The sequence below is a fragment of the Mobula birostris genome, chromosome 9 (assembly GCF_030028105.1).
Source record: "Mobula birostris isolate sMobBir1 chromosome 9, sMobBir1.hap1, whole genome shotgun sequence".
Lineage (NCBI taxonomy): Eukaryota > Metazoa > Chordata > Chondrichthyes > Myliobatiformes > Myliobatidae > Mobula > Mobula birostris.
In genome coordinates this window covers 47,490,293-47,508,742 of record NC_092378.1, presented here as the reverse complement: position 1 = coordinate 47,508,742, position 18,450 = coordinate 47,490,293, and the positions used below count along the sequence as shown (strand labels likewise).

At 44.9% G+C, this 18,450-nt stretch overlaps 1 protein-coding gene across 2 annotated transcripts in view; it reads right to left on the bottom strand.

The window, feature by feature from the left end:
• Nucleotides 1–18,450, bottom strand: part of LOC140202739 (transcription intermediary factor 1-alpha-like) — a 163,333-nt gene that overhangs the window by 9,802 nt on the left and 135,081 nt on the right. For both annotated transcript variants that reach the window (XM_072268000.1, XM_072267998.1), the window contains exons 10-13: nt 8,496–8,669; nt 4,698–4,833; nt 1,493–1,565; nt 1,176–1,347 (exon numbers count right to left, since the gene is read on the bottom strand). In XM_072268000.1, the coding sequence (XP_072124101.1) occupies nt 1,176–1,347; nt 1,493–1,565; nt 4,698–4,833; nt 8,496–8,669 (555 nt within the window). The remainder of the gene's footprint in view (nt 1–1,175; nt 1,348–1,492; nt 1,566–4,697; nt 4,834–8,495; nt 8,670–18,450) is intronic.

Sequence of the window (18,450 nt, the reverse complement as noted above, 5' to 3'; positions counted from 1 at the left end):
GCTTTCCCACAGCAGCAGGAAGTGCGCACAGAGTCAGTGTAGGGGATGCTGGGCTCCACTCCTAACTGGCTGTAGTTTATTGTGGTCTTAGACAGAGCAGCTGTTAGGATGTTTCCCATGGTGCATCTGTAAAAAGTGGAGTATAACAATATCATTCCAAAGGTAACACGATTAACTGCTCTCCTAGTTAGAATGACAAGCCACACAAGGGTGGCAGAGTCTGGCAGCGGTACAGTGCCACAGCTGGCAGAGCTGCTTCCTCACAGTTCCAGTGACCTGGCTTTACTTCTGACCTCAGATACTGTCTGTGTGGAGTTTACACGTCTCCCCGGTAACCACGTGGGCTTCTTCTCACATCCCAACGAATTGTGGGTTGATAAGCGAATTGGCCATTGTAAGTTACCTCTTAGTGTGTAGGTGAGTGGCGGAATTTGGGGGGAGTGTGGGTATGATAAAAATTGAGATCGACCTAAGACTGGTGTAAGTGAGAGGTCGATGGTCAGCAGGGGTTCAATAGGCCAAAGGGCCTGTTTTTATGCCACAAGACCACCACACCTTTCCAGGCACATAGACACAGACCGCGCTGCCCACTGCTCAAAGAGTGATGAACTGCATTTGTTTAAACTGTGCCGGTGAAGTTTCCATTTCACTGGTGTGAAGCATGAGACCCCCTCACTGTCAGATGGTACAGAATAAAATTCAGCATGGCAAGGTTCTCCAGCAATACATTTCACACACTGATCACCGGGCTGTAGCCAACGGGAAACTTACCACTCATAAAAACAGTAAGCAAGCTACAGTGGCTGCAATTCTGAAATAAAAACAGATAATACCAGAAACACGCAGAAGGTCAGGTAGCTTCTGTGCAGACAGAAAAACAGTCTTCAGCTTGAAGACCTTTCACTAGAACCATTACAGGCAGGATACATGAATTGAGAAAGAGTTATCCTCTCTTGGCAGAAATAAGATCTGCAGTCGCTGGAAAGCTTCTGATGACAGGTCAGCGACCTAATCACAGCATGGAGAAAGGTTCGTCAACCCATCCTGTCCATGGCAACACAACCAATAAACTCCCTGCACCAGTTATACATTTGATGTAAAATAGTTTGAAATGTATTGAAAGCCATGTTAAAAATGTAACAGTTCTCGCTAGACTCATAATAAATTTAACTAACCAGGTTAGGCTCAGTAACCTCTTCCCCAGGCTCTTGCTTCACAACAATGATGGGGAAATCGCACAGGTCATCTTCGGCCACGGGTTCCTGCTTGACTTTAATCGACTCGAGGCGAATGGTTGGTGTCATCTGATGAAGTTCAGGCTTTGATAGTCTGCTTGATGAGGTACAACTGCAAGAGCATGAGAGAGAGACAAAGAGAGAAAGTGAGAAAGAGGGATGGAGGGGAGAGAAACGACAAAGACAGTGAGAGATATTAGGGCTGAGGAAGACAGAAGGAAAACATAATCTGGGAATGGGGGAAAAGAGCTCCTCACCTCCCTCTGCTGCCAGTGCTGGAGCTGCTTGAAGAGTACCCAGATGGGTGCACACTGGTGACCGTCACTGAACCTGAGAACGGAAACAAGGCATCAGGGATTGTCAACAATCACACGATACCAGGCACTTGCCAACCACTACACATCTGCAGAACTTGCAACTTAATTATAGCTATTCACTGGCAGGTGTTTGATAGAGAGGAAACTTCTGCCAAACCTGATTCCAATCTTAAACACAACAGAGTCTGTAGATGCTGGAAATCCAGAGGAACACACAAGATATTTCAGGAACTTAGCAGATCAGGAATAAACAGTTGGCCTTTCCATAAGACCACAAGACACAGTTCAATGTTCAAAGTCCATTTATTAGCAAAGTACATATCTGTCACCGTGTAATACACCATTTCCTTGTGGGCATTCACAGACAAAATACGAAGAAACACAATAGAATCAATGAGAAAGCTGCACAGAAATATGGACAAGCAACCAATGTGTTACAAACAACAAACTGAGCAAATACACAAAGAGAGAAGAAAATTAATAGTAAGAAATAAATAAGCAATTAATATAAATAACTTGAGTTGCAGAGTCCTTGAAAGTGAGTCCATAAGTTGTGAAATTAGTTCAGTGTTGGAGTGAGTGAGTGAAGCTATCCCCTCTAGTTCAAGAATCTGATAGCTGAGGGGTAATAACTGTTCCCGAACCTAGTGGTGTGGGTCCTGAGCCTCCTGTACCTGCTTCCTGATGGCAGCAGTGAGGGCATGGCCTGGAAGGTGGGGGTCCTTGATGATGAATGCTGCTTTCCTGTGATAGCGCTCCTTTTAGATGTGCTCAATGGTAGGGAGGAGTTTTCCTGTGATGGACTGGGCTTTATCCATTGATTTTTGCGGGCTTTTCTAATGAAGGGCATTGGGGCTCCCATACCAGTCGGTATACGCTCCTCCGTGCATCTGCAGAAGTTTGTCAAAGTTCCAAATGACTTGCCAAATCTACGCAAATTTCTAAGGAGATAAGGGTGCTGCTGTGGTTTGTTTGTAATGGCACTGACATGCTTTACCCAGGACAGATCCTCTGAAATGAAAACTCTGAGGGATTTAAAGTCGCGGACCCTCCCAACCTCTGATTCCCTGATGCGGTCTGGATTATGGATCTCCAGTTTCCTCCAGTAGTCAATAATCAGCTCTTTGGTTTTGCTGACATTGAGTGAGATGTGGTTGTAGGGCCACTCAGCCAGCTTTTCATCCTCCATCCTATATGCTGATTTATCACCACCTTTGATTCAGGCAACAACAGCGGTGTTGTCAGCAAACTTCAATATGGCATTGGAGCTGTGCTTAAGTCTCACAGTCATAAGTATGAAGCGAGTAGAGCAGAGGGCTAAGCACACAGCCCTGTGGTGCACCTGTGCTGCTGGAGATGTTGCTGCCAATCTGAACTGACAGAGGTCTGCAAGTCAGCAACATAGAAGCTGAATTGGGCCATATGGCCCATTAAGTCTGTTCTGCCATTCAATCAAGGCTGATCTATTTTTCCTCTCAACCCAATTCTTCTCCCCTCTCCCTGTAATCTTTGATGTCCTCACTAACCAAGAACCTGTCAACCTCCACTTAAATATACCCAATAACTTGGACTACAGAGTCGTCTGTGGCAATGGATTCCACAGATTCACCATCCTCTGGCTAAAGAAGTTGCTTCTCATCTGTTCTAGAGGAAGGGGTAAAAAGCCAGAATAAGGTGGTGGGGGGGAAGGGGAACAAGTACAAGCTGGCAGGTCGTAGGTGAAGCCAAGTGAGGGGGAAGGTGAATGAGTGTGGGGAGAAGAGGGAATAAAGTGAGAAGTTGAGAGGTGATAGGTTGAAAGGGTATATAGCTGAAGAAGGAATCTGATAGGAGGAGAGTGGAGCATGGGAGAAAGTGAAGGAGGGACACCAGAGGGAGGAGAAAGACAGGTGAGGTAAAGAGAAGCGGTCAGAATGGAGAACGGAAAAAGAGAGAAGGGGGAATAATGCCAACTGTTTATACCCCTCTATAAATGTGACCTGACTTGCTAAGTTGTGTGTGTATGACTCTAATCCCCATCTCCAATGTTGTGCTATGGGCCACACAAATATTGATAAAACCAGAACTCTCAACACTAAAGGCCAGCCAGAACATGCACTGATCTAAAGGTATCTTACATAGTACTAACTGTAGGAGGAAGGGCTTTGCTTAAAATGCTCTTAATAAGCTTGTATGGATCGCAGGCAGAAGCCTGGTACAAGCCCCTGGAGGAGCAAAGTGTGCCTTTGAGAATTAACAAACAAGGAGGTGTAAAGTACAAGGATTTAGTATCATCTAAAATTAGCCCTCTCAAACCATACAAAAGCAGAAATATTTTAGAGAGAAATAAAAAAAAATCTATTTAGATTTCTTTTTAAAGGATACAAAACAGTAACAGACCCTTCTGGCCCAACGAGCCCACAGTGCTCAATTACACCCATGTGACCAATTGCCCTACTGACCTGTATATCTTTGGAATGTGGGAGGAAACTGGAGCACCTGGAGAAAACCCATAGAGTCATGTACGAACTCCTTACAAACAAGCAGCAGGAATTGAACCTGGGTAGCAGAATTACACTGACCGCTGCATTACCATGCTGCTCCAATTTTTTTTTTCATTTTTTGTTCTTTAAAACTTGATACTTTATTCTTATTACTTTAAAGGCATTTTATTGTCTATGAAGTGACATTTCATTTGCTGAAGTCCACGGTGAAAATGGGATTTTTCTTCCAAATTTATTTCAGTATTCATTAAGTTCACCAAATGACTGCCTTCTTCACAGACTTCCAGTAAATTGAATAAACTAGCACGCAGCACCTGGTGTTGGGCAAAATAAGTAATTATAGAGGCTGAAATGCCCCCATCTCCACAGTTCACCAACCTTAGCAACAGGATCAAGAACCATGGATCAGGAATGAACTTTATTCACCATATACATTTATATGTATTAGCAGTTTGCTGTGGGGTGTTGGCGTGACATGGAACATACAATAACATTTAATGATTATAAAGAATTATATAAAATAATTTAGAGGTTAAAGTACGGATATGGAATAAAACATGCATAAATACCTCAATTACCGCACATATTTGCAAAAGATTTCAATGTCTGATGCCAAACTCCTTTCTGTTGACAAGTGGCTTTAATTGTAGGTGCAAACTCACCTGTATGTCCAGGCGAGGGCATGGAAGGAGCTGGAGAAGGGTTTGAGCTGGTTGCCAATGGTCTTGCTGGCACGCAGTTGCCGTTCTTTTCTCTGACCAGAAGGCTTTCCAGCAGTATAGTCCCTGCATCGTCCAGCTGCAATGTGAAGAGAGAAAGGAGCTTAAGAATTATTTACTACGTTTTCGCAAGATGTAGATCTGTCACCAGCTGATCCATAACCAGGCTCAGCGTTTTGCCCTGCCGAAGCAGAAGGGGCAGGGAGCAGCTGTAGTGACCTACCCTCACTCATTGCCAAGAGATGCTGTTGAGTTGGCACCTCAGTTTTTGGGAGCAAACCATCACATTTCCTCATTACAACTGCACTCCTAATGCAATTCAGTGACAGTAAAGGATTTTACAATGAAGCTGCGAAAGATAGGCAATACTTCATGTGCTTTCTCCTTATTGTATGCACCTTTATGGGAAGTGACAGGGGACACTGTTGGATGCAATAGTTTGGTTTACTCAGGACATTTCAGTAGCATGAACAGTTCTAGAACTGAACCCACACACACTAGAAATGGAATCATGCTTTACTTCCATTTCAGTGGTTCCATCCTGGGGTGCATGGACCCCTTGGTTAATGGTAGGGGTCTGTGGCAAGAAGAACGTTGGGAACCCCTGATTTAGATGGTAAATTTGGATGTTCCTCCCCTAGTCCTCCTTTGACAAGTAGGATGCAGCACCATAAACCTACACAAACGGACTCCGAGCCCTAGGCACAGTTGCATATGCAAATTGCAGCTTGAAACTGCGCACACTCATGTATAACAACCTATGAGTACATCCTCCGAGTCGAGTCGAGTGTATAGTCATATGTGCAGGTATGATGAGATACTCGATTGCAGCAACATCACAGGTGTCCAGATTCAAAATACACGACACAGGTCCGTGCAAGGCAGCTGCAGGAGCACAGAAATTTTCATGGATTGGAGCTCCCTTGTGGATACCCTATTCTGCTTCACAGAGCAGGGATGTCAACGGCACCCACTGGTGGGTGTGGCTCAATGGATTCTGGGAACAATGAGCTAAACAAACTTGGCCAACAAGGGAGAACTTATGATCAAGGATGAGGAGGAATACAAGAATTGGGCTGAGTGGGATGAGGGCTTGTGGCAATCCTTTTAGATTCCAATTCTCTCTTCCCCTCCACCAATATTACTATAGATTCAGATTAATTTATTGTCATACACACCCCAGGGTGCAATGAAATTCCTTGTTCATGCTAAACACACAGGGTAAATATGAAACATGGTAGCGATCAATGCAACGATGAGTAGAGTGATGATTGCAAAACAACAGAAAGATGCGAGGATTATAGCAAAATCTGAAATAGTGCAAACTGAAGTGCTAAAGTGACAATCATAATGGAGGTAGAATTAAGATTCAGGATTCAAGATTCAATATTGTTTATTGTCATTCTTCAGTAGGCAAGTGTAAAGGAGACCTAAAAAAAATAGAGTCCGATGCAGCATAAAAAACACAAGACTGAAAATACTCAATAAGTATAAAAGCAATGCTATAAAACGTGATCTACAGTACAAGTAACTGTAAAGTGGCTGTCCGTAGGGTGATGAGGGGCTTTGGAGAGGAGTGGCTGATGTGGATGTGGTGGTGCTGGAGATTAGCAGGGTGAGCTGTTGGTTGAAGATGTTGGGGGATTGGGAAGCAACTCTTTAAAGGACGTAGCAGTATCACTAGGAAGGGGATGTGGGACAGGTGATTGGTTCAGAGGTCCGACGGAAGTGGGGAAGGAGCTGATCCTGCCTGGTTGTTGGGGCTTTCAAACTCCTGTACCTTATCCCAGAAGGTAGAAGAGAGAAAAGGGAATGGTGTGGCTGGTAGTCGTGATTGACAATACCATTGGCCTTCCTAAAGTAATGCCTCGTGAACATGGTGAGCATGAAGCAGTAATAGTGCTGCTCCTTCACACTCCAGAATGCCTTACTGTCCTTTACAGGAACCATGGCTGTAATAGTTACCGTCTGGGACCGTGGCCTCTTCTCAGTACTACTGCCAGGGAGCAGGTACAGGAGCCGAAAGACCCACATTTAACGACTCGTACACAACTTCTTCCTCTTCACCATCAGATTTCTGAATGGTCAAAGAACCAGTGAAAGCTACCTCACTATTCCTTTGTTTCAGCATTATTTATTCTGCAATTTATAGTAATGTCACGGCTGATAATTGGTGAGAGGTTACCATTGTCCAAGAAACCCAAAGAACGACCCAGAGGTATAAGGAGCTGCATATGCTGCAATCAGGAACGAAAAGCAAGACAGACAAGCTTCTGGAGGAACTCAGCAGCACAGGCAGCATTTATACAGGTCGACATTTTGGGGTTGATATGGGCTAAGAGTTTAGGGACGATAGCCAGTACGAAGAGGTGAGAGAGAGGAGGGAGACAGGAACTGGTAGGTGATTGGTTGAACCAAGTGAGGTGGAGGATCACAGGAGGTGGATTTGTGGGCTTATGCTGTAGTCCACCATTAAGAAGTATTGAGACATTCATAATTTATTATATTCTGAGTAAAAATGGCATGAGGGTCTATGAAGAATCAGTTCGAAAGCAAGGAAATCTCTTTTGTGGTATCTAAACACTTCCCTCTCTCTTTTCATTTTTTTTCTGGGATGACAGCATTGCTGACAAGGTACTGACCCTCTTGTGTTTATGATTTGTTGTCCCTCCTTAAAAGCTTTCATGATTTCTCCTGAAGTCCTGAAGAAGAGTCTCGGCCCAAAACGTCAACTATTTATGCATTTCCATAGATGCTGCCTGGCCTGCTAAGTTCCTCCAGCATTTTGTGTGTGTTCCTCTGGATTTCCAGCGTCTGCGGAATTCCTCGTGTTTATGATTTCTCTTTTCCTCCCCCAGCTCCCCTGTTCTGGAGGGGGAGTGAAGAGTGGTAATGGTTAAAGTGCTGGTTTCCAGTCAGTCAATGCCCCTCTTTGTACTGGCTGAGCGGGACTATGGAATCCCCAGTCAGGCAACAGCTGTGGCTATAGTCTCACGCCTACTCCCAAACAGTCACTTTCATTCATGCCATCCTCTGTTTAAAAGCGAATTTACACAAAAGCTAAACCTAATCTAGTTTGAGACAACCTCTCCATGTGTCAGATCAGGTTTTTCCAAATTTGGTCTGTGGCTTTATAGAGAACCTCAGACAATAATACTTTGCCAATGAAGTAAAAACATCTTTTTAACAACCTTTAGGTCCCAGAGGCTGTTTCTAAGATTATACACATGCCTTTCCAGTAATGGACAGCCCACTATTCAAAAGGTACAAAGTTATTTGGCCTTTGCCTCTTCTATTTATGTTTTATCTCAGTCTGATTATGAATGCTTCACTTTTTATTTTATAACAGGCAAACTTTTCTTATCATTATGAAAACAATACATTTGCAGACGCGATAACAAGGAGGGAGATGAAAGCAAATCTGTGCAGACAACTCTTCAAAGTGCCCTGGCCAGTCTACTCACTGAACAAAATAAAAGTTTTCTCCTAATATAGAACCAAGTAGTGAATGCTTAACTTTAAATAAAATCTGTAGAAGCTGCTGCGAGGCCCGATGTAATTCCTCAGTACAGGAGAGTCACAATTCAGTGTAAACTCACACTGCAAAGGAGATGATCTATGAATGGGTTGGTCAAAAACAAATTAGACTTGTAGGAGATTGAAAGGCAGATGGGTTTGGAGAAAGAAGACTGCAGGTGACTTTTATCTTAAGCTGATCCCACAAGCCCCATTATTGCTTACCTGTCTCATCAGGGGGCTTGTCGTCACATGGTGAGGCCCGCTCTGCTGCTGGGGGCTGGTCATCTTGGTGGCATTGCTAGGTGGCATTCGGCTCTGCTGTGCTGCAGGGACTGGAGCGCCCGGATTACCCCGCTGCAGACTCTGCAGACTGATGAGGCGAGGTGGCTGCAGGGACTGAGCACAAGGCAAACATGTGAGGTCTCACACCTCCGGCTTCTAGTTCTTAAAAAAAGGGCTGCACCACTGGAAACAAGCAACACTTGCAATGCATCTTTGAGACAACCACAGTTTCACAGGACTCTGCTTATTTTGGACAGAGCTGACTTCACTTTCTCTGTCGAACACACCTAACAGACTGCAGTAAAGGAGCTCGCTAAAATTAATTTAAATATCCAAGTAAATAAATCCTTCAGGCCGGCTGGTGGCACAATGACATCGGTGCTGGACTCTGGAACGGAGGTTCCCGGGTTCGAACCCAGGCGGGTCCGCTCTCGAGTATGCTTTCCATCCGTGCCGGGTTGAATGCCAAGATCGCAACTCGACCTCATAAAATAAAAGGACAAAATGCTGCGAAATGTCTGAGTGAGGATTGGCGCGCCACACAGTCTCTCTCTCTTGCTCCACGCCTTGTAAAGGCATGAAAAAGACATTGTCCCGCCAACATCGCACACGCACGCAAAAAAAAACAAATTCTTCAAATTTTACCACAGTGGCTCAGCTGTTTTGAGTTGCTGCTTCACAGTTCTAGTGACCCAGTTTTGATCTTGTTCCCCAGTTCTGTCTGTGTGGAGTTTGCATGCTCCACCCCACACCCCCGCCCCCGTAACCACATGGACTTCTTCATGGGTGAAAGTCTCCCCCCCGCAACACAAAGGTGCAAGTTGGGAAATTGAATGGTCACTGATAATTGGCCTTACATAGTGGTAGAATGTGGATGGATTGATGGGAATATGGGGGAGGAAAATATGATGGTTGATGGGAAGTTTGAATCAGTGGGCCAAAAGGCCTGTTTCTGCACTGAATGACTGTTGGCTCTTTGGGAGACCCTACACAAAACGGATTGGTAAAAGAAAGACAAAGATCACGGCATTCCCATCAAACTCATGGCCTACAATTTGCAAGCTGCAATAATTGGCCCAGCTTTGAAAGCAATTTATTGTTTTACAATATAAGATTGCAGGGGCGGCAGCAGCAAAACAAAATGAAATGAATCACTAAGCTGAAAGGTTGTGATAACTCCAACCTTGGTTGGGATTTCACTACTTAAAGCAGACTTACAAGGTAACAATTAACAGTTCCATTCAAAATCATTAAGTCAGAGATGTACAGCACAGAAACAGACCCAACATGTTCATGCCGATCAAGATGTCCACCTAAGATAGTCCCATATCTCCCTAAACTGTTCCTGTCCATATTGCTGCCAAGCATCTATTACATGTTGTTACTGTACCTGCCTCGACTATGTCCTCAAGCAGCTCGTTCTTCACAGAAATTGCCCCTCAGGTCCTTTTTAAATTGGTCCCCTATCACCTTAAACCTATGCCCACCTTTTGATTCCCTTTCCCTGGGAAAAAAGCCATCTACACTTACCTTCTCATTATTTTCTACAACTCTGTAATGACATCACTCAGTTTCCAATAAGGAATAAAGTCCAAGCGCGCCAAACTTCTCCCTATAGCTCAGGCCCTCAAGACTTGACAGCATTTTCATAAGTATTCTTTGCACTCTTTCCAGCTTACTAGCATCTTTCCCATAACAGGGTAACCAAAGCTCTACACCACGCTCCAGGTGAGGCCACATCAATGTCTTGTACAACTGCAACATGACGTCCCAAATTTTATACTCATTCCCTTGACTGACGAAGGCCAGCATGCCAGATACCTTCTTCACCACCCCAACTACATATGATGCCACTTTCAGGGAACTACGTACTTGGATTTCTAAGGTCCCCCTGTTCTATAATACACCCCAGGACCGAATGTTCACTGCAAAAGACCCACCCTGGTTTTGCTTCCCAAAATGCATCACTTCACACTCATCTGGGCTGAATGTCATTTCTCAAGCTGAGCTACAAACATCTGTAATTTTTGATAACCTTGTTCACTGCCTGTGATAGAACCTATTTCAGTGGCATCATGTAGAGTTTCAGAAAAATGAGCCAATTCCAATCTAGCAGGATGATAACCAAGGGAGCTCCTGTAAACTTACCACTCACTGATTTTTCAGGATGTGGGCACTGCTGGTTATCATCAGGTAAATTCCCACTACCTATTAAATGTTCCCAATGGCATATGTCTCAAATAGACTGACAACCGACTCCCGGCCTTCACATATGGGTTAGCTACTAAGCCTGGTGGAACCATTTCTGCATGACAGAAGGGCAAAGGTGGATTACTGGTGCCTTAAAACCAGACACTCCGAGCAGATGGGGCTCACCAGCCGTGGCTGGCATCTCATCTAGAAAGGAAACTTCTGATTTCAAACTTCCGTGGCAATACAGTTGTACCCACTCATGACAAAGGTTCAGGATTAAACACAGGGGAAAAATCCAGAGCTGGAGTCCTGAAGGCAGTCCGACGTTGAGTTCAACTATGACTGGAAACTCCTGTGACACAGCTGATGACAGCTGATACAGCCTCTGCCGTTCCTTTGGATTCATCAGCCCCGTGGAGAGGAAGAGGCTGCTGCACGGGCAACAGCTTCCCTCTATATCGTACTGTCCTGGCTTACAATTTGTCTGAGGGTGACAACGAGAACAGGTAGGACACAGCATCCACAGTCAACCCTGACCAATGGAAGGCCTCATCCCTAATTGCCCTCAAGAAGGGATGGCCAGTAATTGGTGTGAAGATGAGAACATCACTTGTTGCCAAGATTAGAGAGGCTCTACCTGCCAGATTGCTGGAAATAGAGAACCAATAGTGGCCTGCAAAACGGCACCATATTTGCCTAAAAAGGAGGAATATTGCCGAACTCTAGAGAAATAATAGCATGGGCAAATCATTCAGCCCTTTTGATAGGATGAATGGCCTCCCTCTGTACTGTAAGATTCTGTTTGTAAATAGTGCACACTGGCTACAATGTTTTTTTTTTATTATTTAAGTAGAGAATCAGCTCAGTTACAGGCTGTTCCAGCCCAACTTTCCTGTGCATCTCAATTACACCCATGTAACCAATTAACCTACTAACCCATCTGTGTCTTTTGGAACATGGCAGGAAACCCACACAGTCACAGAAAGAATGTACAGATTCCTTATCAGAATCAGGTTTAATAGCATTGGCCTTGGTCGTGAAATTTGTTTTTTCGTGGCAGCACATTGCAACACATAACAATAAGTATATAATAAGAAATTAAATAAGTAGAGCAAAAAGAGAGGGAAAAATACTGAGGCAGTGTTCAAGTATTCATTGGCCATTCAGAAATCTGACAGTGAGAGGAAGAAGCTGTTCCTGAAACACTGAGCAACACACACAAAACGCTGGAGGAACTCAGCAGGCCAGGCAGCATCTATGGAGAGAGTAAAGTCGACGTCTTGGGCCGAAACCCTTTGGCAGGCCTGGAGAAAAAAAGCTGAGGAGTAGATTTTAACCACCAGGTGACAGGTGAAACCTGAAGGGGAAGGGATGAAGTAAAGAGCTGGGAAGTCGATTGGTGATTGAAAGAGACAGAAGATCATCGAAGAAAGAAAAGGGGGGAGGAGCACCAGAGGGAGGCAATGGGCAGGCAAATCTATTCCTCAGCTTTTTTTCTCCAGTCCTGAAGGGTTTCGGTTCGAAAAGTCAACTGTACTCTGTTCTATAGATGCTGCCTGGCCTGCTGAGTTTCTCCAGCATTTTGTGTGTGTTGCATGGATTTCCAGCATCTTCAGATTTTCTCTTGTTTATGCCTGAAACATTGAGTGTGCCTTCAGGCTACTAAGCCTCCTCCTTGATGGTAGCAATGAGAAGAGGGCATGTCCTGGGTGCTGGGGGTCCTTAATGATGGAGGAGTCCTTTTTGAGGCATCACCTTTTGAAAATATCCTGGATGCTGGGGAGGCTGGTGCCCATGATGGAGTTGACTGAGTTTACAACTTTCTGCAGCCTCTTCCAATCTTGTACAGTGACCCCTCCATACCAGATGGTGATGCAACCAGATAGAACGCTCTTCACGGTACATCCTTAGAAATTTGCGTGTCTTTGGTGACATACCAATTCTCCTCAAACTCCTAATGAAATACAGTCACTGTTGTGCCTTCTTAGTAATTGCATCAATACGCTGGGCCAAGGATAGATCTTCAGAGACGCTGACACCCAGGAACTTGAAACTGTTCACCCTTTCCACTTCTGATCCCTCAATGAGAACTAGTGTGGGCTCCCTCGACCTCCCCTTCCGCAATCAATTCCTTGGTCATACTGACGTTGAATGCAAGGTCATTGCTGCGACACCAGCTGACCCTGTGCTCCTCCTTGTCACCACTGAAATTCTACAAATAGTTGTATTGTCGTCAAACTAAGAGATGCCATTGAGCTATGCCTATCCACACAATTGTGGGTGCAGAGAATAGAGCAGTGAGCAGCGTCCTTGATTGTCGGCAAGGAGATGTTATTTCTGATCCACACAAACTGTGGTATCCTGGTGAAAAGCCAATAAACAGCAGCCAGACTCAAGTATTACCATTGTCCAGGAGATCCAAGGCTGAGAGAAGAGCCAGTGAGATTGCTTCCATTATTGACCTACTGTGGCGATAGGCAAATTCCAGTAGGTCCAGGTCCTTGCTTAGGCAAGAGTTAGTTCTAGTCATAACCAACTTCTCAAAGCACGGATATTCAGAGCACTAGCAGGTACACCATCAGGGCCTTGTGCCCTGTGAGGGTTCACCCTCTTGAAAGATATTCTGAAGTCGGCCTCCAAGACAGAGACCCTAGAATCACCAGATGCTGCAGGAATTTGCACAGGTGTAAATTCTCCCTTTCAAAGCGTACATAAAAGGCACTGAGCTCTTCTGGGAGTGACGCATCACAGCTATTCCGGATGTTAGGTTTTGTTTTGTAAGTAATGGCCTCCAAACCCTACCAGAGCTGACATGCATCTGATTTAGTTTCTAACCTCACAGAGAGTTACGTCACATCTCTCCTTACAGAGAGTGGTGGGAATTGAACCCACGTAACTGGTAATTCTACCTGTAATAGTGTTCTATAACTATCATGCTACTGGGCCATTCATCAACCCAGGCAGCTTTCACACCTCCTCGGATCAGAGGCACAAGTCCATCAATATGATCTCCTTCCAGATGGCCTAAATAAAGGTACAAGTAGTTTTGCTATAACATGATTAGTTAACATTCCCAAGAAAACTGTTATAGAATAGGCTGTGGTTGCCTTCAAAGCACATACTTAGACAGGTTTCCTCAATCGCGGTCACACCATAACCAATGTACTTAATGCAAAATGTTCACTGATCTATCAATCACATTACAATCAATTAACATTAGAGAAATATATTATAGCAGAACCACCTGTACTATTCAATACGGACCCACAACATCAGAAGATGTTTCCTGGAGACTGTGTACATCAGTCCTAGAACGGCTGCACCATTTCAAAAAGTCACACAATGGCCAGCGAACAAAGTGGCAAAAGGCTGTGCTTGTTCCCTGATGAGGTTCTTCAGGAATAAGGACAACTTGCTTCCCTTTCTGAGGTGGCTGATAAGGCCACCATGGAACCTGCAAACCCCACCAGGGGTGGAATGGAAATACCTGTTGGCCAGAATGGTGATTAGTATCTTTGTGATGGGATTTCCTCTATTGCTTATGTTCAGCTTTCCAGAAGAAACTCAAGGCTCACAGTACCTTCCCAAATTCACTTTAAACAATCTTGAGCCAAGGATTCTCGTAAATCGCTGAAGTTGTAACATGCCCTTCAGAGTCTTTGCGTACAAATTGTATCTTTTCCTCATATTGGTATTTACATATTTTTGCACATTTTACTCCATATTCATACTTCTAACATTAGATTTATATAATTCTTTACTCTTTACAATTGGTGGATATTGTCATTTCTTTTCGCGTGTAGCACTAACACACCACAGTAAATTCCCAATGCATGGAAATGTATATGGTGAGTAAACTCTCAACAGAGTCCATTTCCGGAGTAAGACCTCGGGTATTAGAGTCAACTCTGTAGAACCAGAGCTTCCTGCTTGGGAAAGGACACTGAACCTGATTCACTTGTCTTACCAATTGATTAGACAATTTGCCAGAGGCAGAAATCTCTGGACCAGGTGGTAGAAGATTGATATGGATTAGTAACCACTGTTCTGCATGGATAGAGGTGGATGATTAGCCTGTTTCCATACAGTAGTCTATGAGGTGGCATTTCTCTGGAAAGTTCAGGGAGGCATTGGTGAAACCTATCATGGATACCTACCCTTATTCAGAGAATTGTTCGCAATATAGAAAACACAGAAAAATAGAAAACCTACAGCACAGTATAGGCCCTTCGACCCACAAAACTGTACCAAACATACCCTTACCTTAGAAGTTACCCAGGTTACCCATAGCCCTCTATTTTTTGGAGCTCCATGTACCTGCCCAGGAGCCTCTTAAAAGACCCTATCATATCTGCCTTCTCCACCATCGCCGGCAGCTCATTCCATGCACTCACCACTCTCTGTGTAAAAAAAAACTTACCCCTGACATCTCCTCTGTACCTACTTCCAAGCACCTTAAACCTGTGCCCTCTCATGCTAGTCATTTCAGCCCTGGGAAAAAGCCTCTGACTATCCACATAATCAGTACCTCTCATCATCTTATACACCTCCAACAGGTCACCTCTCATCCTCCGTCACTCCAAGGAAAAAAGGCCAAGTTCACTCAACCTATTCTCATAAGGCATACTCCCAAATCCAGGCAATATCCTTGTAAATCTCCTCTGCACCCTTTCTATAGTTTCCACATCCTTCCTGTAGTGAGGCAACCAGAACAGAGCACAGTACTTCAAGTGGGGTCTGACCAGGGTCCTATATAGCTGCAACATTACCTCTTGGTTCCTAAACTCAATCCAACGATTGATGAAGGCCAATGCACCATATGCCTCCTTAACTACAGAGTCAACCTGTGCAGCAGCTTTGAGTGTCCTATCGACTCGGACCCCAAGATCCCTCTGATCCTCCACACTGCCAAGAGTCTTACCATTAATACTATATTCAGCCATCATATTTGACCTACCAAAATGAACCACCTCACATTTATCTAGGTTGAACTCCATCTGCAACTTCTCAGCCCAGTTTTGCATCCTATTGATGTCCCACTGTAACCTTTGAAAGCCCTCCACACTATCCACAACACCTCCAACCTTTGTGTCATCGGCAAATTTACTAACCCATCCCTCCACTTCTATGTGAACTTCTTCCTCGGTACTGTGGTATAACTTTATTTTTGGACAGGAGGCATTGTGCAGCAAGGGCAAGTTGGTGGAAAGCTTTTGTTTTGAAGATGGCTCATGTCCAGCTCATTCTCCTGTGCTTCGGTGAACAAATAAAAATGATGACTCGGAGTTTGTCTTCTGCATATGCTGCTGTCTTCATGCTGCACCTCGATGACAGAGTTGGAGTGATTGTGGTGGCATCCGTTAGTCTCGCAAGACCATGGATCTGCGCCTGGAAAGTCTTGCTTCAGTCTGTGTTAGAGCAGCGTCTGTTGTGGCTATAGAGTCCCACACAGGAGTGACAGTCTCGGCTGCATCGACTGCACTTGAAGGCACTGTCCTCCAGTGTCGTCTTGTTGCTGTTTTTCCAACGAGTGTGCTTTTCTTCAGCAGCAAGCCTCAGCTTCTCTTCTCCTCTTTTTAGACCTCTGCGTAGTTCCAGCTTCCAGTGAGAGCGATCGCTTGCGATGTCCTCCCACCTCTCGACGTTCATTTTCAGTGACTTCATGTCTCTCTTGCAAACATCTTTGAAAAGAAGATGGGGCCGCCCTTGTGCTCTCTTGCCGGAAGCCAGTTCCCTGTACAGCAGGTCTCTCGGGATCCTCCTGTCTGTCATGCGGTGTACCTGGCCCAGCCAGCAGAGATGGCGTTGTTGGAGCAGGGTGAAGAAGCTGGGTATCTAGGCGTGGGCCAGGACCTCATTGTTGGTGACTCGGTCGGTCCACGTGATGTCCAGGATGCGTCTCAGGCTGCGAAGGTGGAAGTCGTTGAGACACCGCTCTTGTCTGTAGTAGAGGCTCCAGGTCTCGCTGCCGTAAAGCAGTGTGCTGAGGACGCAGGTCCTGTAGACTGCAACTTTGGTGTGCGTCGTCAGCTTTCTGTTCTCCCAGACGCTCTTTGTCAGCCTGGCGAATGTTGAGGCTGCTTGTCTGATCCGTCTATTGATCTCGGGGTCTAGGGAGAGGCTGTCCGTGATGGTGGAGCCAAGGTATGTAAACTCGTGAACTATTTCCAGCTTGTAGTTTTTGATGGTAATGGTGGGGGGGTGCTCAACGCCTTGGCCCAACCATTGGTTTTCTTCAGGCTGATGGTCAAGCTGAAGTCCTGGCAGGCTCTTGAGAAGCTGTCCATGAGGCATTGCAGTTGCTCTTCAGAGTGTGTTGCCAGTGCTGCATCGTCTGCAAACAACATGTCCCTGATGAGTACTTCACGAGCCTTGGTTTTTGCCCTCAGCCGGGACAGACTGAACAGCCTCCCGTCCGATCTGGTGTGGAGGTAGACACCATCAGTTGATGTTCCAAAGGCGTGTTTCAGCATGACTGCGAAGAAGATGCCAAACAAGGTGGGGGCAAGCACACAGCCCTGTTTCATACCGCTGCGGATGTGGAAGGCCTCCGAAAAAGAGCCATCAAACTGAACGACGCCCTTCATGTCTGTGTGGAATGACTGAACTATCCTGTGGAGCCTCGGGGGACAACCAATCCTGGCGAGGATTTTGAACAGGCCGTCTCTGCTCACAAGGTCGAAAGCCTTCATAAGGTCAATGAAAGCGACGGAGAGTGGTTGTCTTTGCTCTCTGCATTTCTCTTGTAGCTGTCGAAGGGAAAAGATTATGTTGATTGTGGAGCGTTCCGACCTGAAATAGATTCCCATACCCATTTATCCAGTAGATTCATTCCACTGTAGCAAGGTACTTGTGAATGTGAGATCCCACACTGCAGTGATTGAGGAGAGAGAGGTGCAATGGGAAAGGTGTTGCAACAACCACCTCAAACTCATTGTTAAGGAGACCAAGAAACTGATTATGAACTTCAGGAATGACAAGTTGGGAGAACACGCACCAGTTCGCATTAAGGGGTAGGTGGTAGAAAAAATAAGCAGCTCCAAATTCCTGGGTCCATCTTGGGTCCAATGCATTGATGAAATCAGAATCAAGTTTAATATCATTGGCATATATCATGAAATTTTTTTAATGTACATTGCAATACATGATAATACAGGGGAAAACTGAATTAGAGTAACTGTATGTATACTAAATAGTTAAATTAAATCAGTAGTGCAAAAACAAATTTTTTTTTTTTTTTTTTTAAATAAAAAGTTCATGGCTTCAATGTCCATTTAGAAATCAGATGACAGAAGAGAAGGAGCTGTTCCTGAATCACTGAACGTGAGCCTTCAGGCTTCTGTACCTCCTGATGTTAACAATGAGAAGACGCAAAGAAGGCATGCCAGCTGCTTTACTTCATTTAGAGTGTGAAGATATTTAGTATGTCACCAAAGACCGCTACAAGTTTCGACAGATGTGCCCACGGAGAGCATTCTGACTGTGCATCATGGCCAGGTATGGAGGCTCCAACGCACAGAACTGAAAGACGTTCCAGAGTGTTGTTCACTCAGCGAGCTCCATCATAGGCACAATCCTCCCCACGATAGAGGACATCTTCATGAGGCTGAATCTCAAGAGAACGGCATCCATCGTTAAGAACCCTCACCATCTTTGCTTAATAACCATCCGAGAAAAAGTACGAGAGTCTGAGGGGCCACAC